Below are 23,800 nucleotides of genomic sequence, written 5' to 3' on the forward strand. Positions count from 1 at the left end.
AGATTGTTTTTCATTCAAGACTGTAGCATTAAACATAAGACTTCAATAAATAAGCATAAAAGTGTATTTAAATAAATTACAGTTAGACTTACAAATTAATTTTATTAAGACATTCTGGGAGGATTACTCTTCACTTGCTTATGTATTGTTTCATTTAAACTTCTAAGAAGAAATTGAATTACTGGAACAGATGGAACAAATCTGTTTATTTGCAGGTGACTACACACTATTTTCACTTGCTAACTCTGTTGCTACAAAGTCTAATTAGTACTGGTGTATGGTTGCACACCAGAGAAAATTTTCTACCTTCTTACAGCACCAAAGACTTACTAGAGAAGTAAAAGATATTCCAAGGTCTCCAAGACTACATAAATAAAGACAAGTTTGCAAATCAGTGAAATATGAGTACAAATCCAGAGAAGTATTGACAGTCACCAAGGAAAAGAAATCTGTCTGAAGAGAAGGAGGATTGAAGATGAGCTAAAAATACTAGAAGATTCTCTCTGTGTGACCCATCTGTATGACAGGAGCTACTTTATGTGTCCATTACTTTGAAGGATTTAAATGTGCAATAGCATCTTTAAATATAGACAAAGAGAGAGAATGGGAGGGAAGAGCAAAATGTGTTTGTCTATATTTGAAATAGAACTAGATCATAGATTGTATTTTCAATTTAAGAACGAGTCATTCTTTCCTTGTTTATTACAGTCATCAAGTAACCACATATAACTACATATAGACAAAGAGAGGGTTGTATGGGGGCAGCAATTATTAATGGACATTACTGAATGATAAATAAAGAGCTAGCTCAGAACTGGTATTCATTGCACACAGATGTCTGGACCATGGGCAGATGTCTTAAATCGTCTACACAAAGCGCTTTTGTGCTATCACAGTAATCTAAATTGCTTTGCATTTGGTTCCAGGCATTTCCACACACAGCTCTCCACCATGCATAAATTCCTGTTTTCAAATCCCATCTAGGCTTCAAGGGCCAAATTACTTCCTAGTGTAACTCTCTGGCTTAATTTGCCTCGCTTTTATTGATGCAGACAAACGTTGAGACTGGCGTTCTCACTTGCGGGAAACCTTGTACATAACACCTTAGGTTATGGTTATGCTGGTTCTGGGGAGGTGTCCTGGGGTGACTTTATGATGTTTGTATTCCCAGTCATCTGTTCTGTTTATGCTGGATATTGAGTTCTGCACCTTTCAGACTGGTTCTGAGAGCAAAGGGGAACAAAAGAAGCCTCAGGTTTTTTTCAGACACTGCACTTGCTCCCCCTCATCCTTCTCCTGGGCCGTGTTGTCTGCAGCACGGACAGACAGCGGGACAGAGCTCTCCTTTGCTTTTATTCTAGCTAGCTGAGGCAGAGAAATTCCCTGGATGGTGTGTTTTCTTTTTCTTGGAACTGATGGGCTCTACTCTGGACTGAACACCCAGCCAAACCCCGGGAGCTCAGGCCTGTGGCCCACCGGGGCCTGGCCCTCAGCACTTTGCAGCGCCTGAGGGACTGATAAGGGACTGAGCGAGCCGAGCTACACCCCATGAAAAGGACGTTCTGAATTTGCCATCTCTTCAGAACAGCAAGAGGTTTTACCATTTAATATTATTCATTCCTTATGCTCATGAATACTTTGCTTGTTAAATAAAGTTTTTTCCGCTTTCTTCCAAGGAAATCTTTTTCCTGAACCAGTTGGGAGAGGGACTGCTTGTACCTGCTTTCTAGAGGGACTCCTTTTGGAGGTTTCCTCACAAAATTTGCCCTAAACCAGGACAGGAGGGCATCCACTGCTCCATGTTGAAGCAGATGAAAGCATGAGCAGGAAGGAGGAGGGGTGGTGCCATGGCTTCATGCATGCTCTATCTGAACTATATCATCGTGAACAACACTCTTGAGGGGAAGCTTGCTTCAAAGGACCTGCTGTTCCCTGATCAGAGAAGAAACAACTGCCATAGCCTGCCTTCTAAAGCTTTAACTCAGGACCTCTGTCCTTTTAAACGCTGTCAGTCATCATCCTACTGCCCTGGACTACAGGGGAGCTCTAAGAGAAGCACTCATAATTCTGAAACAGGCACTTTCCTGACTCTCTGAGGTCTTAGAACTACTGCACTCCCAGAGCACAACTGTGCTTCACTGCAAATCAAGTCAGTGATGATTTAGGAAATAATTTGTATCCCCAGAGGAGGCATATCTTGCAGCAGAGACAGCCCAGCATAAGTTGCTGAGTTTTAGTTAATGGCCTCATTCTATCTAATGTGTCTGCTCTTGCAGATATCACTTACAAATGAACTGTGTGTTTTCTGTCTCCCCATTTTTTTTTACATGGAAAATATTTGAATTAGGCTAGCCCATAAACACACTGGCTAGGAACAAATTAATGGGAAGAGGAGTTAACAGAGAGAGACAGATGGAATATTAGTTTGAATATATTATTTTGCATTGCAACTCTATGAAGAAAATGATGCATTTCCTGGTGGGCATTTTACAAGGGTCACTTTATAAGGGTGAAACTGCAAAATTTCTCTCACTTTTACTATTTCTATTAGCACAGAATTATCTTTGATATTAATTTAGGAGACATCTTTGCATGCAGTCAGAATAGATTTCAAGGTTTAATCATATAATCATATTAGATTATATGGACTGCCTTTTTTCCTTCTTGCTCACCTGCTTGCTGTGGGAGAGCTGTCAGTTATCAGCTGAAAGTCTGGCAATATTAAGATACCCTGTACATAGTTATTAGCACTGAGAGTGTGCATAACACCACATCCTTTCTTCCTCTTCTTGTCCTGATACAGAGTGAAAGGCCAAAAGGAATTCCTTTTATGTTATACTGAACATTTTGACCATACAGTTTGAGTAAGACCTTTTAGATTTCTCTTAATCTTTAGCAATTAAAACTGTGACAGACAAGACTACTTTCTTTCTTCCAAAATTCAGAAACATAAAAGTGTACAGAAATTAATTTACAGTTGGTGGGTAAAAAAAAAGGAAAATAAGGAAACAAAGAGTGACTGAGAGTGATTCTGTGAGTAAACTATCTGGGTGATGTTTCCAATAACACTGTGATAAGGCTGTGCTGTAGCAGACCTACTGCAACTCTTCCATTCCAGCAAATGATTGTTAATTATTGTAATATTGTTTAAACTGCAAGGAGTGAATAAGACACCTCTAGAATGTCATTTTCCCCTATAAGCTACATGTGAGTATTGGCAGATTGAAAAATTAAGGGACACATGGCTGGAATCTGTTTGGGATGGAAAAGCATAAGCAACCTTGACACTGGTCTGAGCCCATAACTTGTGATGTGCTTGTCAACGGTGCAGATCTTCAAATGGCCAGTGGAATTCATGCAAACTAGATGAAATCTCAGGCAGTTCCTTCGTGGTACCTAAAACCAAGTTCGGGAAAAATGGAATTACCCTTTTGTAATATTGTAAAAGCACACTGCACAGTGACGATAGTGCTTCTCAGGGAAACTCCTTCTAAAGTTAAAAGTCGATCACATAGGGAATTTGCTACACAAACCAGAAGGAAAGAACTGCAACACAAACCAGTTGGGAGTAACTCTTGTTTCTGGAGTAAAATCTGACATTTTGGAGCATGGCAAACTTTGGGTTTCTCTTGAAGATGTGGTAGGGGTTCAGTGAGGTTACCCGTGACAGCAGCACAAGTACGGGCCAGTTTAAAGCGATCCTGTGCAATCTTTGTTGGGTTCAAGAGCGAGCCCTGACCAGCACCCGCTGCCCGGCTGCGCTCCCGGGAAGGTGCCGGCAGCAGCTGGGCGATCCTCCGGCTCCCTCTCCAGGACATCGGGCTTAATTACAAACAAACCCTCTAGCTCTGCGGCTCATGCAGCCTTCTCATGGGCAAACGGAGGAGCAAAGCCCGAATGGCACAGGCATAAACTGAGTACCCCCAGTACAAGGTTAATTTCGATATGAAGCGCGGTGAGAGAGGGATGCAGGCAATTCTGAGCAGTCCTTAGGAAACGCTGCCAAGCAGCGGTAGTGCTCACTTACAGACAATGTAAACAGACACCACAATAACCCCTCTGCTCACTGGGTGAGCTGGCCACGCTCTGAGCATCAGCAGCTCAGCTCAGCATCCCCAGGAGCATCCCGCTCCCACTCATCACTCACCTGGTCCCAGCAGGGCACCAGAGTGCCCTCCGGCTCTCATAGTGGGAAACTGTCACTGACACGGACTCGGGGCTCAAGGTGTAACTTCTCTGCCTTCAGCATGCAGCAAAGGCAGGGTCCTTTTCTCAGATCTGTTTGTGGTCAGATTCACTTCTCCATTGGGTTAATTTGCTCCAAATTTGAGGATAATTTCTGCTCTAGGTTTTCTACACATCCCCCGATAAGACAGTTCTTAGTTTGTGACAACCATCAGTCTCTAGCTATGTTCCCTTTTAGTCTTGGTTTTGACCTCTTATTTTAAAGGTCAGCAGTTCCTTCCTATTTGTCAACCCAATTGCCTTAAAAGCTCCAATTGCTCCAGTAAACTCCAGTTATGCATTTGCTTCTGGCAGACTTCAGCTGTCAGGGAAGGCTATGCAAAATCCTCCACAGAGGAGGCAGGGTGAATTGGCTTTGGGTAGCAGGATTTTCATAGCAGGGGGTCTAAAGGGGTGACTTCTGTGCAAAGTTGCCAGAAGCTTCCCTCATGTCCAACATCCAATACCAGCCAGCTCCAGGACACACATGCTGCTGGCCAAAGCATCATCAGGGATGATGACAGCATCTCTAGGATAACAGGGTTAGGAAGGGAGGAAAAAAAGCCCTATGCTACTGCAGCCAGGAGAGAGGAGTAAGAATATGTGAAAGCAACAACCCTGCACACCTCCAAGTGCCAGAGGAGAGATTCCCCTGCAGCCCCTGGTGCACCTCCTGGTGAGACAGCTGTGCCCCTGGAGGTCCTTGGGACCACAGAGATCCACTGGCAGGAGGATCCCATGCCTGAGCTGGTGGGTGCCTGAAGGGGGCTGTGACCCTGTGGGAAGCCTCCCCTGGAACAGGCTCCTGGCAGGACCTGTGGCCTATGGAGAGAGGAGCCACACTGGAGCAGGTTTGCAGGAAGGACTTGTGTCACTGTCTCTTCCTGAAGGACTGCATCCCATGGGAGGGATCACACTGAAGCTGTTTGTGAAGAGCTGCAGCCTATAGGAAGGACTCACACTGGAAAAGTTCATGTAGGACAGTTTTCTATAGGAGAGACACTGGAGCAGGGGAAGATTGTGAGGAATCCCCCCCTGATGAGGAAGGAGTAGCCACAGCCAACATTCTCTGTTGTCTTGTGCTGCTGGTGGGGACGAGGGAGGAAAATTGGAGGTGGAGTGCAGGAAGAAGGAATGGGTAGGGGGAAAGTACTTTTAAGATCTAGTTTTTATTTTTCATTATCCTATATTGATTTGATTGGTAGTAAATTAGATTAATTTCCCCAAGTCATTTTTTTCCTATGACAGTCACCAGTGACTGATCTCTCCCTATCCTTATCTCAGCCCACGAGCCTTTCCTTATATTTTGTCCCCCCTGTCTAGCTGAGGAGAGCACTTGGCATCCAGCCAGGGTCAACACACCACACAAAGCTGCAAAACAATGGATTACCTCATGCTTTATCAGAACAGCACCAATTTCACAGAATACTCTGAGCTGGAAGGGATCCACAAGGATCATCAAGTCCAGCTGTTGGGTGAATGGCCCATTGAAGGATCAAACCCACAGCTCTGGCTTTAGCAACATACTCTAATCAAATGAGTCTTGAGAATCTGATAGTTAGGAGCTGACAGACGTAAAAATAGAAAGACTTAGGAACCAAGTAGGAGCAGATTTAATCAGTGAAGCAAATAATCAGGTGATGTGAATTACTAGTTCATAATTAGAATGATAATCAGCTGAAAAAGTGTCTCATCAATATAAATGTGGCAGCCTTTCTATTTAACCCAAGACTAAAAAGCCAGAAAGGCTTTTATTTCCGTATAAAACTGGGAAAGGAGGGTGGTGTGTTTTTTGTTTTTTCTTCATGCTATAAAGGAAAAGGCACCACATTTAGAGGCTGAACAAATGAACAATGAAGCTGAGTTTGGTGCAGCGGTAAGAGTTCTATGGCCACTAAACAGGAATGGCCTTACTTAAGGCATTAAATGTATTGACTTTTCTGGTTTATCTTCTCTAATTTGCTAGTGGTGACTAAGGAAAATCCATTTTTCCAATTGCCTGGTCTAGAACTGTTGCTCTAAACTTAAGGCTAGTTTAATATTCTGAGGAGAACTTTCTGAGCAACTTGTTACAGCTGAAAGTGCTGCTAATCTCTGTCTTCTCTTACAGGTTGTTACTAATAGAGATATTTTTCTCTGGGGTATGGACTCAAGAGACACCAGGTAATGCTGCTATAAGCTGACTTCACAGCAGTTTACAGATTTTTCTATAGGTGGTATCTAGGCTTATGTGTGTGTTTTAGAAGAGTCTGAAGCTCTTGTAGCAGCCTTGCTTTCATGGTCTTCTGAGAAACTTTAAATATACAGGGATTTGCTGGAAACTAGACTCTTTTGTTTTATGTGCCACTATATTAAACAAACGTTTCTACTTTCTTTGCTCTGGTAACAAGTACTGATGAATTAATAAGGACTTTATTCTTATTTTCTTGAGTGTAGTTGTTGTTAGTCACTGTACGATATGTAAGGTATTTTATTATAGCTTAACCCAGATAAGCACCAGATAGCTGCTTGCTTCTTCCTCATCTCCTCCCACCCCAGTCAAATGGGGAGGTTACTCAGGAAAAGCCTTGTGGATTGAGAACAATATTTTAATAATTAGAAGCCAGTAAAATATGACAATACTAATTATAATAATAAAATTATTTTTTTGGTGTTATAACAACTAAGGAGAATTTATGATGCACAATACAGTTGCTCATTACAGCTGATGCCTAGTCTGTCAGCAGTGATTGGTGCCCCCAGCCAATTCTCCACAGTTTATATATAGGTCGTGACAGTCTGTTGTATAGAATACACATTTGACCAGTTCAGGTCAGTTGTCCTGACAATGCTGCTTTGACAGTGCTACCTCCTGGCTTCTTGTGCACCTGCTCCCTGACACAGTATGAGCCAATTAAAAATATTTGGCTTGGTTCTAGGCACTGCTCTGTAGCAACCAAAACTTCAATGTGTTATCAGCATAATTCTTGCACTGAATCCAAAATACAGCTCTGTACCAGCTACTAGGAAGAAAATGAACTCTATCCCAGCCAAAACCAGGACAAAATATTATAAAGATAGCAGTGATTTGCTTCAGAGGAAACAGTTTTCTTAGCCAAATGTCTTTCCTTACAAAACCGAGCTGGTCCTGGACCAGACAATGCAGAGAGCTGTTTCTAGGGCTGTCTGCCCTACTCACTGTGGGTCCTGTATAAAATGCATTGACAATCCCCAAAGACCAAAGTAAATAGATACTGGAGAAGGTTTTATTCAGCTTGGAGCAATCATCTGGCTTCTGCACTGAGTCCAATTGGTAGTTTGGAGTATGGGTGGAGTGGGGTCATGTTCATCAGGATCTGTCTGCTGCTCCTTAGTGTGGCCATCTCTGATGTGGGAATTGTATCACTAGTAAACTTCAGCCTACAGTGCAGAACCCTCTAGGAAAATGAATCCTCTCAGCTCTTTAAAATGAACCATTATTGTAAAAGGTCTAGTTGGTGTTAGCTCATGATGCCATAGGAACTTGTTTGAAGCAACAAATCCTCATTTATTAGATGTGTGTCAAGTGAGAAGCCTTCTCTGGTCTGTAATCCTACACTTGGGGCAGTGTGTAGCTGCTTCCTGCCTGAAAGAGGTTTGGGAGCCATGGCCTGGTGTATGCTGAGGCCATAGCTTGGGACTGGAGCTTCTTAAGCCATTGCCTTTGCTCCTGTGTGGTCCTCTCCCACTATGAGCCAGCTAGCTTCTGATAGTGGTACCTGGGCTAGTGACCATCGTAGGCTGATGGACAGCTTACGTGGCTGCTCTCCACTCAAACTGGCTTTTGGCTCCTCTTATGAATAGATGGGTGAAGGTGGAGGTTTCTGGTTATTTTGTGGTTTCTTTGTAAGGTTTTGTTGGTTGGGATTTTTTTTTTTGGTTTAGAGGTTGGGGTTTTTTTCAACTCTCTTTTCAGGAGTGTGTGGGACTTTCACATTCTGTTTTATTTCATCTAAGGTGCTCAGACTGGGGAAGCTAATGTAGTACCTTTTTGACCCTATTCCAAAATCCTATTTCCATGACTGGCTGTTGCAGGTAGCATTGCTGAATTATCAAATACCGTCACTAACAGGATACTAATTTTGGAGCTAGCTCTTCTCCTGGAATTACTGCCAGTATAAACATAACCCCTCCTGAACAGAGATGTATGACTGTCACAACACTGACTTTATAAAGCAATCTGGGAAGTAGCAGATTTGTTTTTATCTTATTTTGAATCCCCATCTTACCAGCTTTTCAATACATCCACAGGACCCATGAGTTTAGAGTGCTTGGGGAACCTTCTGAGGATAACACTGAGTGCAGAATACTTTGAAGACAAATACTTATCTCTTTTTGTTGTTGGTAAGTTGATGTAAAAGATTTTGTGAGATAATTATACCTGTGAAATGTTTCAAATTCTGAGGTGCTTCTAGAATTCCTTGGAATATTCTTCTATTACAGACCTTAGTAGGTTGGATCTCATTGTAAGTAAATCAAACTGTTACCTTATTTCTGTGTAACCTATACTGTTAACTTGTTTTTTGACAACTTAGCCATAATTAGACTTGGTTTTGCTATCTTTGGGCTCAAATTGAAATCCACATGGTAGTTTCTAGGCATGCTAAAGCTGGTGGATTTTCTTTATGATGAGTGTTTTCCAGTAACAGCACACACTGTTCTGAAAATTCACTATCTGAAGGTGGCACAATATTATTTATTATTGCAGTAGTGGTTTTTCACCTTCTTTGCTTCAGCTTAGTGGAGGCATATACTTAATGAAGTTTAAGAAAAATTATCTGGGCTCTCTAGCTATGGGCTTAGTATTCAGCAAGTGGTATATTTCTGTGAAAAGCAACACAGAATGCCCTGGAAGGGCACAGTGATAATAATTTTGGGCTATAAACACCTGTTGTAAGATTATATGTATAAAATATCAATTTGGCCTTGAGGAAGATCTCCATGCCATCCATTCTTCTAGGTTAGTTAAACTTGTGTCAAAACCTACTTAAAATGTGTTCTTTGTTCAGACATCTTCAGTCATACACATAAACACTCTGGAGCTGGGATACGTATATCTTAAACCATAAAGCAATTCTTTTTGGAAGGGAAAAAGCCCAAAACAACTAGAACAAAAAACACTAAAAGTCTCAAAACCATAAAAATGGTTTGTATACAAAAAACATCCAAGACAATCTTTAGTGTGTTCGTTATCCTGGTGGATTGTCTCCTGAAGAGACTCTTCTGGGCAGGCAGCAGAGACATGAGCCAGTGCTGGCCACAGGTCAGCATCCTGATGTTGCTGTTATCTGTCCCCATGCTGGTGGTTTGGGTTTTTTTTCTGTCCTCAGTCCTTCAGCTGTGAGTGTTTCCTGTCCCAGTGTGCCTCTAAATTTATCTTTCTTTCTTTCCACTTTGTCACAGCTCTTTCCCCACCTTGCAATTCTGAGCCCAGGGGATGCAGCTGGGCTGTATCAGAGCAGGTTCAGCTGAATCCTTATGCCACAGCAGGTTTCTCAAGGAGTTGTCAGAGCAGGAGTTATACTTGTTAATACAGCTCTTTGCTATTTGCCTGTAGATCAGTCTGGCACAGCCTGGGGGATTGATGAGGCCATGGCAGCACAGTGTGGCTATACAGTAACTCACACCACCTCGAGGAGCATCGAGTTCCGTGCTTCTGCACTCAGCTGCCATTCTTACTTAGAGGTAAGTCTGTTACAGGCATTTTTGACTACAGTGCTCTTGTACTAGCTTTATGTGAGAATCTACTGAATTACTAATGGACATTAACTGAGGTGTCATAATGTCTTCAATATCTGTTAGCAGAGAATAATTTAATTTTCTTCAAGTCTATCCAGAGGCCTGAGAGTATTTCATGGTGCTGCCATTTGGAGGGCCTACAGATAAACATATGAAGTATATCACATTGTGCCCTAAAAGGGCAACTATTTTCTTGTGGATTACAAGGGAACTGCATCTGGCAGCTGTCTTGCACTCTGCCCTATCAATATTTAGCATCTTGAGATGCATCACAGTAAAAACTCAGACTATGGCTGCTGGCTCACTGCTGCTATGTCATAAAAGACAAAATCAGATATCTCTTTGGTTTATTTGTTTTCTTATTGTCCAATTCTGGGGGTAAGCAAAAGGAACAAACCTGGTGCCCAAAGTATTTATGTTGCCATGTAGCTATTTATACTTATGTGCATATATCTTGTGTAGCTAATGAAGTTGAAAGTGATAATGCTTCAGTATGGAGTTGCTCTTCTGTGCAGAGGCTGGTGGGTGTGTTTTGTAATTTACTTTAGGGTCAAAAGGGTAGGTGGTTCCCAGCTATAGAAAATCAGTCTAACGAGCAAAGGTTCCCTTTGCCCATGCAGAAAGATGTGTTCACAGTAACTATACAAATCAAAGCATCTCATGCTCCAGATATGAGCAATGCTACAACTCATCTGGAAAGTGCAAGTTGCCATCATGGTCTGTGGAGTCCCAGAGAGTTAATGTGTGAAAGTAACTACATGGAGGTAAGTACTTGTGGAAAGTGCTAAAAGTAAAGAGACTTGACAAGATACTTTCTCTTAGATGGTATTTCTAATGCATATTCCTAGAATTTAATCAGCTTCAGACTGCCCCACCATGAACAGCTTGTTAGTGAGTGCACAATATACATCTTAAGTGATACATTTTTATTATGATCATATAACCTATATTAGCACTAATGACTAATAAAGCTGTGAAATGGTATTCAAAGGGTTTAGCTCATAGATTGAACTCCCTGTATGTTGCCCCAACAAATCTTATTTGAGAAAACAGGGATGTATACCTCCTGAAGGAAGTTTCCCTGCTGAATTTGCTGAGGAAGAGTACAGAGGGTAAATCGACTCATCTTGGAAGAGGATGTGGGAGTCAAGAACAAACACTGGTTTTAAGTAGAAATAGAAGGTAGAAGATAGGTGGAAAAAAAAAACCTGAAATCAAGCAGACTATAGGTAAATCACCTGGCATGGTGCCATCTGTCTAGGAAATGCTGGTTTCCACTGGCAAGGCTTGTAGAGTATTGAAGACAAGGAAATAAGTGCTATCAGCAAACCCCTTACGGATGCTTTTCCCCCCTCAGGTTTCTGTCAGGAGGGAGGTTCCACAGGCTATAAAAGACTTTGTTCAAGATCAGCCTGAGGACTGGACTCCTGTATTTCCAGAAGTAAAACTACAGGTTTTCTTTCTAGTAAAAGCTAATGCTACCTCTGGCACAACCATCCTTCTTTTCTTTAACCACACTACTTTCAAAAAGTACTCAAGTAGCAAAAATAGAGCTTCTATATCAAGTGGTTTTAGAGTATTTTTATGTATTAGAAGTACAGACAGCTGTAGTCTGTGTCCAAGGAAGAAATCAAATTTTTCCCAGGCAAGAGGTTATGCAAAAAAAAATTGAAACAAAAATAAAAAAACACCTCTTTAAGACCCCATGGCCCAGAAAAAAAACGGTGATGAGGCTTTTTTTCTTCTTGGACTTTGTACGTGCAGAGTCTGCAGCAGTGTAGCTAGTGCCATTAGTTATTCTCTGATGCCCTTAACATGGAAAGTTTTCTGTGCATGGGATGGGGAAAGCTGGGGAAAATTCAAAGTAAGGCATCAAAACTACTGGGCAATCCAATACAGCAAATCATTCAATGCAGTACATCTGTTACTTTGAACTGCCTGTTTAAAGTATTGATGAATTTCTCTGGATAGGCAAAGGCAGAAGAAGCCTCAATATGGCAAATAGTGCTTCATCAGCCAGAAGAAAAAAGGGCTCTGCTTGTGGGCAATGCTTGGAGTGCAGGCTATGGACTCAACACCACAGACTCCAGGGTTCTGCTGCGAGTGCCATACACTGCTGCCCAAGTTCAGCTGGTTGAGGTTGGTGTGCTCCTTCTGGCCCAACAAGCTGCAAGGCTGTGCAGGTCTAACCAGATCCTTTCTTACAGGATCAGGGAATTACCTTTTCTGTGCTGAGATCAAGTACATTTTACAAGTATCAATGGGTGATCCTGATGGTGGATACTGCTGTGGCATGTCCTGTAGGTAAGGACTGTGGTACCATTTTCCAATGCCAAAATGGACAGGGACAGACTCACAACTAGAGAGCTAACAGCTTTCATGTCTTGTCCCCAAGATGGTGTGGACTACACAAACAAAACAATTACCTGGACTGTTCCAAAGTATATTCCACCACTGTCTGCTGGAGTGACAAGCTTTAAGGATGTGCTTGTGGAAGCTGGTGTGGATCTACTCAAACTCTCTGCCAAAGAAATGGCTTCCAGGAAATATGTGTTATTGAATGAGTTAAAAGCAATTACAATGAAGATTCCAATAGGTGCAAAAGGTGGTTATTACAAGGTCAGTGACTTGTATTAGGTGCCATGAAAGCAACATTCTGGGATGTTTGTTTTCTGATGAGGAATAATTCATCTTGTGCCTTTGAAATGAAAAATGGAAGTGTGGGAGAACAAAGGGCTTCATAAAAAACTCCAGAAGCCCTGACCAAAGATAGCATTTGTAATCACCACTTTATGAAGAATTTGTTTTCTTGCAAGTGCAGGTAGACAGAATCCTACACAGAAATATTGATTCATGATTTCCTCAGGTTAACACAGCTTTCACCTATTAGTCCTGATGTCATACTCGTTGGAGATAGTCCTAACTGGATTATAAAGCATGCATGGGGATTCTGTTATATTTTACACTGAGCACTTAAGAGAATGGGAATAACCCATTAGTCCAGCAGACACATGCTCTGAACTGAGAACTGGGGTGAACTGAGTCCTGGGCAAATGTAGCAACTGAACTTCTGGTGAAGATGCAGGAGCAGCAGCTCCTGCAACTTCACTGTGAAATAGTCCCCTGCTGCTTTGAAACTTGGGGAGCGGGAGACCACTTTCCAAAGGAAGTCTTCTGAGTATTCTGGGATAATCTAAACAGGGATACAAGAGTTCAGGATTCCTGGGCAAAAAGAGACAATTGGTTGGGGCTGTAGATTTAGCTAACCTTGAAATGCTCTAACATAACTTTAATGCAAAATCAAGCCATACTAAAGGGTGCTGATTTGAAATTTTAGACTTCTGTGAGCAATGGACAACTTGGGGTAAAATACACCATCAACCTGTTCTTGGAACACCAGTGGGAAGACAACAAATGGAGACGAACCAAACATTCTATCATCAGGGAAATAGAAACACCATTTGAACAAGCAGAAGTTGCTATAACCAATAGTAAGTAGCTGAACATTGAATTTACCAAAGGTTTTGGTACTTTTAAGAGCTTAATGTTATTTGTTCCTTTTCAGATTTAAATCTAAGTGAGAGGCTAATGGCTGTTACAGTGGGAACATTTCTCCCAGATGTTGAGCTTGTGAACTTAACCATTGAAGGAGTTCCTGTGGCTGTACCTGAAGCTGTTCAGCATGGCTACCTAATACACAGGGCCAGATATGCTAATGGAAGCAAAGCATATGTAATAGAAGTCCCACTTGATGTGCCAAGTATTAAAAAAGAGGTGTGTACTAAGACACTGCAGCATCCTATGGCATAGAAATTATGGTATCACTTGGTGATTTTTCATGTCTAAATATGATTTTCCCAGTACATGAGAGAGGACATGAGAGCATACACCCTGAATGTCACGCTCACATTCATCACCTATCCATCAAGTGAGACCTTTGTTGTCCCAGTAACTGCACTGTCAGCTGTGAAAGATGCAGGTAATCTTTTCAGAACTTGGGAGAAATTGCACCAACTTGGCTGCAAACTCTGGCTGTGAACTGGGCTGATTTCAGCCAGGGATACTGCCAGTCCCAAAGAGTTGTATTAAACTGATGCTATCTGGGTGACTCTTGGCTGTTTTGCAGTACTGCCCAGTGCGAGAGGGTTTTGTGATGGGAGGAAACTTCATCTCATTATCACTCATGGGAATGTGGACCAAAACTGGCTACCTTTCGTCTCAGACTGGCACCTGACCCAAGAGGCTGCACAGAAGTACAACTACATTCTGAGGGACAATGGCACTCACCTGGCAATCTCTGTCCCTTTCCTTTCTCCCCATGTGAGCTATGAGGTAAGGCTGCCAACATGTAGCGATTGAAAGGCATGTTCTAGCTGTGGGATGTCAACAAGACACAGTGTATTCTTGAAAGCAAAATAAAACTTCTTTGAGATAGTCTGCAAAGGTATAATGGAGGATTATTTTCTGCCCTTGTAAGGAAAACTTTAATTTCCCTTGGTCAATGTTGGCAGAAATAGGCAAGGAAAATGAAACATATTCTTCATTTACTTTATGGCTGAGCATCTTTAAGAACAACTATGCAAGCAATGGAGTTTGTATTGCATTCTTTTGTAAAACAACTGAAAAAGCTCACTGTGTGAGCTTCTGGATTAAAAACATCCTGTTTAAATACATCCTGTGGATTTGACTTCACTCAAGCAACATTCTTTGTCTTGTGATAACCTGCCCTCTTATTTTTTGAATGCTTTAGTTGAACAGCATGTCTTTATTCTCTTGTTTAACCTGTGATTGTCATGTCTAGGGCTTTCATACCTCTGCAATTAAGGCCTCATTCTACTTAACCTTGAAGGATGGCATCACCTTGGCTCAGAGGAGAGATTTCTCCGTTTCCTGCATATTTTCACCTTCAGAGCTAATACGTAATAACATGTTGGGAATTAGCTGTTAATGCTATTTGAGTTACAAAACTAAATCATACAGTCTGAAATGTTCCTAGGTTCTAGAGTCGTGTGGTAGTCTGTTTGCTTGCCAGATTTCCTACCAGTTAATATGCCACAAGGCAAGTCAAATTAAATACTGGATTGACTATCCTGCTTAGTACAAGGGCAGGAGAAGGAAGTGGGGAAGTCGACTTCCCTTCACACTTCCAAAATCAAGAAGCTTTTTTAAAGGGTTTTTGTGGTTGTTTTGAGAGTTGAATGAGGTGGGAGTTTTTGGTGGAATGTGGGGAAGAATCAGCATATAAATTCATTATTCTAAAGCTACTTGTTAGTATCAAATGTATTGAATATCTTGGCTAGAAAAATCCTTTTGAGGAGAGTGAGAGTTCCTTGTGAGCTGCCAAAAGAACTTGCCAGTAAATCCATTCAGAAAATCTTTGTTGTTAGGCTACAAAAGGAGTTTGAATCCTGATTTGTGTGAAAATGTATATTTCTCTTTCAGAGTGCCTGCCCAATGGCACTGTGATTATTACTGCAATCAAACTGGTAGGTGGTGAAGACCTGGACACGTCTCTGCTTGTCTTGAGGGACAGGCAGTGCAAACCCAGTCTAGTGACAGAGAATACTGCAACCTTCAAGTTCAATGTGAACACTTGTGGAACAAGTAGAAAGGTAAGGACTTAGTCACATGTTTACTCTGCATTGGGATAGAGTTATTGCTAGACCTGGCACAGGTTGAGAGGTGAGCAGAACCTGCATGGAAGTCACAGCTGAAACCAGCGCAGTAGTACATCTATACTCTTTTACTGAGCTTAGAAAATTCAGTTAAGAAAAATTTCTTATTGAGTAAAAATGTTTTTTCAAGGTCAGAGGCGCTTTCTGAAACTAGCCTTCAGTTTGACACCTCTGAATTGTTTTGTGGTGGGCTTGAATGCCAGTTTATGTTGGTCAGATATACTTGTACACCTTGCAGAAGCTTTTCTGGTATTGCTAATGACTACATGGCCAAAGACTAGAGTGGGTCTACTACCAAATGCTGTATAAATAGAAAACAGACATAATAACAAATAATCAGAACATACCTAAATTCAGATTATCATAAATGCAGCTTTTTTCTGCATTGTTGCATTTCATTCTACTGATTGATTCAGTAAACAGGCACAGCAGTTGTTTTTCTCAGGACCCATGCACCATTCTCAGGACCCTTTCTATAGCATTCTATCACATTCAAGCTAATAAACTGTCTTCTTGACTATGGCATAGCTGTCAGCTGTGGCCAGCTTTAGTTCAGTGGACATTGGGCTGTTGGCTGGTAATTTCTGGCTATTTCTATGCATATTCTGCTCAGTGAAATCTAGCAGTCAAGTGGAGGGATGTAGATATTGTGCCAATTGCAAATCAAACTCTAATGGGATTGTCCTGTTTGTAATGATGTACATCTTTCAGTTCAACAGCACAGCTATGACATATGAAAACGAGATACTCTATTCCAGACCTGGCAATGATACACCCATATACCAGTAAGTCTCACTCCCTAACCAGAGGTTGTACATGTTATTTTGGCTGTAAAAAAATCTAATACTAAACCTCTTCTCTCAGACTGAAATTTCTCTGCTCGTATGGAATCAAGCAGACTGTTGATGTTCAATATGAATCTAAGAAGAACCCACCACCCAGTATTAAGCCGGAGTTTGGCTGTCTTGTTCTTTCATTGAAGCTTTTCAAAGGTAACATTTATGATTAGATTCTATAAAATCACTTAATGGCCGAGGCTGAAAGGGACCAGAGATTGATCTTAATTCATCCTGCTCAAGCAGGGCAGAGTAGAAAATGTTGCCCAGCACTATGTTCAAATGACTTTTAAGTATATCAGACGATGAAGTGGAAAATTTTTAAGGCCTCTAATAGGAATTTTCTATTCCAAAATGCAACAAAAATGGTCAGATATCTGTAGTGGAACTGACTTAGCACCTCTGACGCATGTATGGTTTTCCTGCTTCATCTGGGCATGATGAAAGTTTTGTGTAGTGAATGTGATGCCAGCTTCTTTCTCCTAGAAACTCCTGAAGTATTGCTAAGCAGATTCAGCAACTCGGTGCAATAGCTGTAACCTGTGTCAAAGATGCAATACTGCTTTAAAATGGTACAGCAGAAAGGGCTGATTGAAGCCTGAACCAAACACTCCCAATGACTGGAATAGCCATTATGAATTTTTTTTTAATTGATTTTCCCTTCTCACTACCTATGAGACAATTTTAAATAAAAAAATCTTACTCTAATAGCTTTTTGCAGGAGTGTTTAATTTCTGGATCTGCAGAGCCAGGGAATATAATTGAGATTTTTGCTTTCAATGCTGATTGTGCTTTCTTGCCATTCTATCCCCATTTCTTGACATTTATTTGCTGTCCCAGGTATTAGTATTACTGTGCCAAAGTAAATAATAGTGGAAAAAAAATGAAGCAGGAACTTTGTGAATACTTACTCCAAAAAAGGAGGCTTCAAATATCAATACTCTTTTGCAGAGAAATCCTATTCAGAGCCCTACCAGGAATCAGAATATCCTGTGGTAAAATACCTGAGGGAGGCTCTGTATTTTGAAGTTGAACTGCTCCAGCCTAAAGATGCAAGACTGGACCTAAACCTGGATGACTGCTGGGTTACCAACTCCCAAAGCCAGGACAGCCTCCCCCAATGGCACATCCTTATACATGGGTGAGGAAGGCTTCCCTCCTTTGTTTGGTAACTGCTTGGCACAAGGTGCTGTGCCCCAGGTGAGAGGAAAGGGGAAGAGGCAGAGGTGGAAGTGGCAGAGGTCACCTTGGAGGCAATTGCTGCTAATCTGTGGGGCACATGTTGGTGTCAGCGCAGTAGCTGGGCCTTCTGGGGCAGCAGGTCGTGTGAGTGGCCAGAAGCACTTCTAGCTGGCAGTTCTGGCTTAAAAGAAAGAGCAAGAAGCAACCCTGACTGTGGCCAAAGGCAAGGATCATGAACTGAGGAGATGCTATTAATTTTCCTATTAGACAAGGAAAATGGAGAGGGAAGCTCTGCTGTATTTCACCTCTTTTCTGTGTTTGAAGCTCTAGTTGAAGGTTTAGATTAAATATATTTTCTCTCACTTTCCCAAACAGGTGTGAAAACAACAAAGCCTCCTACAGAACTGTCTTCCACAAAGTTAATTACAGCCTCAGGGTAAAATTTCCTCAGCACCTCAAGAGATTTGAAGTGAGGATGTTCACCTTTTTCCAAGGCACATCTCTATTACAAGAGCAGGTGAGATGTCTCTGTTCTGCCATGAGCTGTTGGTAGTCAGGGCAGCCAAGGTGGTGATGCAGGCAGTGCTCTATAAGGGCTCAGCTGGTCAGTGCTGCCTGGGGCTGTTGGACACCTCCTTGAAGGCATAACACCCTGGGAGGGGTGTATAAAACCACTTTTGTTCAGTTCACAGAACAAAATTATAGACTCATTCAAGCTGGAACAGACTCCCAAGATTATCAAGTCAAATCTCTGATGACCATCATATGGATTAAATAATATTGTAAAGTGCTATTCATTTTTTTAACCCTTCCAGGGACAGTGACTCCAAGACTTTCTTTGGGAGGCTGTTCCAATGCCTTGTCACTTTTTCAGTGAAAAAAATTTACCTAATATCCAACCTAAATGACTCCTAGTGCAATTTGAGGCCATTTTCCCCTTTTCCTGTCTCTAGTTGCCTGAGAGGCCACCCCCCCCCACCTTGACACAACCCTCATATTCTTTGGAATTGGTATACGTTGGATTCCAAATAAGAATTCCCTAAACATAATCTAAGTATTCTTGTCTTGCAGCTGTATTTCCACTGCAGTGTGGTGGTCTGCAACACTAAGCAACAGCCTTTAGATGGTTTTTGTCCAAGGAGATGCAATCCTGGGAAACACAGACTTGGTAAGAAAACAAGTCTCATGTCTCAAGCATCCTGTATTTTTGCTTAGCAATTTGGCATGTGCTCTCATGGGTTGTGTCAGGTTGCAGATTTCTACTCCTAGATTACACTGTACAGGGAAGTAAAAGCTGAAATGTCTTACAGCCCACAGTGCACATCCACATGGGCAAGTGTCATCTGGACCAGTGCTTATTAGGAAGAAATACAGTAAGGGGAGGTTGGTGTCAATCTTAAATTACACTACTGGAACACCAAATGTACTGCTGCTATAACATAACAGACTTGTGTGCACCTCTCTTCTCCCTGCAGGTGAATGCACCAACTTCTGACAGACTAAACAAGAACTACTTCATTTTATGAAGTTGCAGTCAGATGGCCTAAGCAAGCACAGGGTGCTGCCCAGATTCACAAGTAAAATTGTTTCTATGGTATCTGCTGGGAAAATAGATTGTCAGTGTCTATGGAGAAAAGTGTCTGCTAACCAATATTAGGTGTAAATCTAAGTTAAATTATTGTATTGTTCTCCTCTGTTCCTCTACAGCATTAAACTCTTTGTGTTTTGTGTGTTCATCTGACCTGGTCTGCTCAGCTGACATGTCTGAAACTTGTGTTCCTTTGCAGTTAGATGCATCTGTTTTGGAGTAGGGGAGGAAGATGGCAACAGGTGTGAACTTAATTGTAAATCACTTCAAGCTTTTTTTTAGGCTTCTGTATGAACAAAGGACTGTGGGGAGCTTACTGCCAGTAAAAGAATGTGGGGTTTTTTTTGAGTAAGATGGAATGAACATCCTTGATCCTGTAGTAGTGGCTGTTGACAGGATGGCTATAAACTGTGATTCTTGCAGGAGTGTTGTGGCTCTGCAATGTCTGGTTGCCTTCCCTAGGTGGTCAAATCTCTCGCAGGTAACATCAGTGGCTGCTTAGCTGAGTATCCTGTCAGCCTAAATGAAAACAATTTTTAGTGAAGACTTGTAATAGCAATAGTGACAGTATATGGACTCTATCTGCAAAGTGTTAAGGATTTTTCCTTACTAAGAATGGGATGCTTAGGGGCTCCTGTCAGATTTTCCTCTGTGTGTTTTGTTTTGTTTTTTTAATGGGCAAAAAATTTATTGGTTTCTTCTTTGTGTCTGAACAGTGGTGTGTGAGAAAAGAGCTTGGATTCAATATTGTTTTTTCTGTTCTAATGAAAACTACTGCTTAGCATGAAACTTGATCCCTTAGGGGTAAATACACAATAATGGGTGTCTGCTTTTTAACTTTAGATTAAAGAGAATTATACAACAGGAAATTTCTGTGAAAGCAAACTTGAGCAAGAACATATTTTGTGAATCTATGAGCACTTTGTGAGACAGCATGGACTAGAAAAAATTGTATCTCTGTTGCTACCTATGCAGAGATCTCACTAAACAGCTTGTGCTGAAATTGCAGCTCATGTAAGTCTTGTTTGTCTTCCAGTTGCCTGCTAAGCATATCTACAGTAGATCTCTGCTATTATTTCTGAAAAAATGTGTGTGGTCTTCATCATGAGAAAAACATCAAGACTGTTTTCCAGTAGAGATGGCTATTATGTTGAAGGATTTATTTTGCTACTCCTGTTGTAGGTGAAGACTAAAGCCATGGAGCTGTGATATTGAGGAATATCAGCATGGGAATAGCAGGAAAATGCAGAACACATAAGCCTGACAGCAGATTTGACAAGTCAGTGACTTGGTGCCCAGTGCTTTCCCTTGCATTAACCTACTGGTCTGAGGACTGGGTAATGCTCTGTCTGCAGGCAAAACCCCTTAAGAAATCAAAGGAGACACCTCTAATGAGCTGCCAGGCTTTTGCATCTAAGAGAACACAGTTATGGGTGCTTTAAGAGGTGTGGTGACTTCCCTGTGTCTTACATGGTGCTGTTTGCCCAAGAAATGAGACTGTTAAGCAGTGTTTTCTCCAGCTGAGTGACACTCTTCATGTGCCTCCACATTGCTCTACCAGCACAGCACAGGCTGCCTGGAGGAGCCTGAGGCACCTTCTTTCTTATATTTCAATGGGGGAAAAGTGTAACACTTAGAGACTGCTCTTAGAACCAAGCCTGCAGTTGGGCAGCCTGTTTCAGTACTGTTAACTCTGTCTTGGTTGTGGCTTCCTGGGTTTTCAGGATTTTTTTCTTCAAACCAAGACTCAAGGATATCATGAAGCATAGAAATCTGATATTTACAATCTTGTCCAAGACACCTTCGTTTATTTTCATAAGCTTAGTCAACACTTTGAGATGCTTTATCTGTTGATGGGTTTCTAAGAGTTGTAGAAAAGCAATGTGATGTCCAGGTACACTGAGCACAGGTACACTGTGGCTCTGCTCTTCTAAAAGCTTTATTTAGTGCCATTTTAAAGGATGGGTTATGTAAAGAACCATCTTTTCTATTAACCTTTCTGATATGTGGGAAAATTCAAGGACACTTCCCTCCATGGTTGGACAAGGATTTATATAGTTTCTTGTCAGATGTTCCAACAGCCTGTGAGACACAAAATCCATTTGAATATCAGTAAAATCTTTTAAAGACATGACAGTAGTACTCACTCTACTTCAGAAGAGCCTGTTTATACTAGAATTCAGGAACTGCCTTCCTGGTTATACATTTATATATCTAAAAGAAAAAAAAAAATCTTCAAGTGTTTTATCAACACCTCTTTGCCTTTTAAGTGGATATTTTATGACCACATGCTTTTCCCCTGGTATTTGGGATGTTATTTTTATATCCCTATTAACACAAGTTGAAAGCAGATCAATCTTCTTTGTTTATGCTTAACGTCTTCTGCAATTTCAACAGGTGAATGACAAAAGTGTAAGGGAAAAGAGAAGTCTGGTGTGATTTGTTTTTATAGGAAAATGGGAACAATAACAGAAATGTACTGAAGATAGTTATTTCCATTTCAAATAAATGTTGGTAAGTCACTGCTAATAAGTAACCTCATACCTGGTCACGGATAGGCAGAAATCTCATCTTTTCTTTGGGCTATATTCAATGACAGCTAGTATTTTAAAACTTTACTGTTTTGTGACTTAAAGTAGCAACAACTTACTATGAATACTGAAAAACTAAGAAAAGTGACATCTGGCATATTCCTTTGCTTTTTATTTTAAAGGCCAAAGTCTTTAGTAAATGCTATGCACCTCAGTCCAGAGGAAAACATGTTGTGACAATGTTCTAATGATTTGGAAAGCTTAAGGAAGTTCAAGTCTTGGCTTCTGCCACAAATCTGAGTTTTTAGCCACTTCCATATATTTCCTGCTTTTATTTGTGCCTGGGAATCCAAAAACACCTAAACAGTGTTAGCTAGAATGCTGGAAGGATGTGTGCATGGAAAGAAATGCTTTAAAGCATAAATGAGTCTTTCTCCTTATCATAACATCAAGTACTGTAAGAGTGCAAGCCTGGACTGATGTTGGTGTACATATAGAACTAAAAAGTCAGGGGCTTGATTGGGGAAGGGGATTCAGCAGGACCCAGCTTCTATAGCTCATTAGAAACAGCTTTATTGGCATCTGTGAATTCTCTTTCCGGCTTCCTGCCTGTTAAAAGCAATAAGAAGATTTGTGGTTGGATGGCAGGTAAGTTGGGGAGCAAAAGTCAGTCAGACACTGGATTAGATACACCCCCAGCTTCTAAGGGTATATCTCTGTTTTTGTGGAGTATTTTTTAGGCAGAGCTGGAAGGATAGCTCTTGGCTTCCCTAGCCAGAGGGGATATGGCAGCTCCCAGATAAGCAGCTCTCCCAAGGAACTGGCTGAAGCCCATTTGCAGGAGGTTTTCTTTGTCCCAAGCACACCTATGTGCAGCCCAAATGTGTCACCATAAAACCTCTTGGCACCTACATGGTGCTCCTCAGCATAGAATTTCAAAGCACTGTGTGTGTGCGAGCAGCCCCAGGCTCCCCTCTGCTTTGGGGGGTGGAGAGGGAGTTCTGTGGATTACAGAGCTGGGGCTTGCCTTGGGAGCTTCTTCCATGTGTGAGCCTTAAACCACTGGGGACTATTCTTGTCCTCAAGAGGTGATTTGACCTCCTTGCTCTCCTCAAGGTCTGTATCTTGGTATTGCTGCTGCTGGCAGACAGCACAGCTGCATCCTTTGTATAGAGTAGGCAGAGAATTTGTTCCTGGATTCACGTGGAAAGCCTGCCCTGCCAAGTGAGGCTGTGCAAGCCTCCTGAATCCTGGGCTAATGCCCTTCCTGCAAGGCTTCTTCCTTTGCATTGCTGTGCCTCTTGCTAAAGAGAGCAGTATCATATCCCTCCAGCTCAGAACAGCCTCTGGTCCCCAAGGTAGAAAGTGAAACCCAGAGTCTATTCTCACACTGTTGGTACCAGCAACTGCTCCCTCCAGCAGCACCAACTGCCTGGCTCACAGCAGCAAAGGAGTTAACTGGTATAAAATCCATTATATGTAACTCTGCTCTGCCCTGCCTTTTTATTTCCTAAGAGAAGAGTTAGGATGGATGTGGTGCTGCAATTCCTCTTTTCCCTGGTTTCTGAAACTTTTAGCACCCTGGTCCCCCCTCAGTAATTCACCCAAAGAGGAGGCAAGGACCCAGCTCTGAGCATGAAGAACAGCTCAGGGAACAGCTGGTGCGGTCCAGTTGTCTCACCTGATTTGGTGCCACTTGTTCATTTCTCTTGCTCTCAACCTGCTTCTGGGCTGTTTGTCTCTGGCTCAGTGAAAAGTGTGTATTTTAAAGCCTGGAATTTCTTTTTTAAAAGGCAAAAAAGGCACTTATGTGCAGCAACTGATGGTAATCACCTCATTAGTAAACTGAGAGTGAAGAACTGGTAGTTCAACCAAATTTCCAGGCCTTTTGTATCTCAAGGCTTCTCCTGGGGTTCTAAAATCCATTTCAATTAATTAATTTCTGTAGAAGATCTTACAATGTACTTTTTCTCTTTAGCATTTGAGGACTGTTCTGCTGTCCTTTCA

General features: G+C 41.6%; 1 protein-coding gene across 10 annotated transcripts; it reads left to right on the forward strand.

Moving 5' to 3' along the window:
* Positions 1 to 1,031: 1,031 nt before the first annotated feature.
* Positions 1,032 to 19,415, forward strand: LOC111925987 (zona pellucida sperm-binding protein 2-like). Of its 10 annotated transcripts, XM_086875788.1 has the most exons (23): positions 1,088 to 1,255; positions 1,362 to 1,594; positions 6,335 to 6,387; positions 8,494 to 8,586; positions 9,800 to 9,927; positions 10,602 to 10,745; positions 11,339 to 11,422; positions 11,953 to 12,120; positions 12,189 to 12,285; positions 12,377 to 12,600; positions 13,319 to 13,472; positions 13,547 to 13,755; positions 13,843 to 13,960; positions 14,108 to 14,313; positions 14,783 to 14,900; positions 15,424 to 15,593; positions 16,368 to 16,441; positions 16,521 to 16,648; positions 17,444 to 17,633; positions 18,050 to 18,191; positions 18,746 to 18,842; positions 18,985 to 19,057; positions 19,150 to 19,415. In XM_086875788.1, exons 4-23 carry the CDS (start codon positions 8,499 to 8,501, stop codon positions 19,151 to 19,153), a joined length of 2,616 nt encoding a protein of 871 aa, XP_086731914.1. In that variant the 5' UTR covers positions 1,088 to 1,255; positions 1,362 to 1,594; positions 6,335 to 6,387; positions 8,494 to 8,498; the 3' UTR covers positions 19,154 to 19,415. The 10 variants fall into 10 exon arrangements, with proteins under 10 accessions (XP_086731919.1, XP_086731913.1, XP_086731914.1 ...); XM_086875787.1 differs by having other exon boundaries at positions 1,055 to 1,594; positions 11,339 to 11,434; XM_086875785.1 differs by lacking the exons at positions 1,088 to 1,255; positions 1,362 to 1,594 and adding an exon at positions 5,740 to 6,100 and having other exon boundaries at positions 11,339 to 11,626.
* Positions 19,416 to 23,800: the final 4,385 nt, after the last annotated feature.

Source organism: Cyanistes caeruleus, chromosome 2 (genome assembly GCF_971803275.1).
Source record: "Cyanistes caeruleus chromosome 2, bCyaCae1.hap1.1, whole genome shotgun sequence".
NCBI classification, from domain to species: Eukaryota; Metazoa; Chordata; class Aves; order Passeriformes; family Paridae; genus Cyanistes; species Cyanistes caeruleus.

What these genes read in the sequence shown, in the direction of transcription:
- LOC111925987 (XM_086875785.1), top strand. Translation starts at nt 6,078, where the DNA reads ATGAAGCTGAGTTTGGTGCAGCG. An exon ending in AAGCTGAGTTTGGTGCAGCG is followed by an intron (nt 6,101 to 6,334) that starts GTAAGAGTTCTA and finishes CTTCTCTTACAG; the next exon opens with GTTGTTACTAATAGAGATAT. An exon ending in TGCCAAGTATTAAAAAAGAG is followed by an intron (nt 13,756 to 13,842) that starts GTGTGTACTAAG and finishes TGATTTTCCCAG; the next exon opens with TACATGAGAGAGGACATGAG.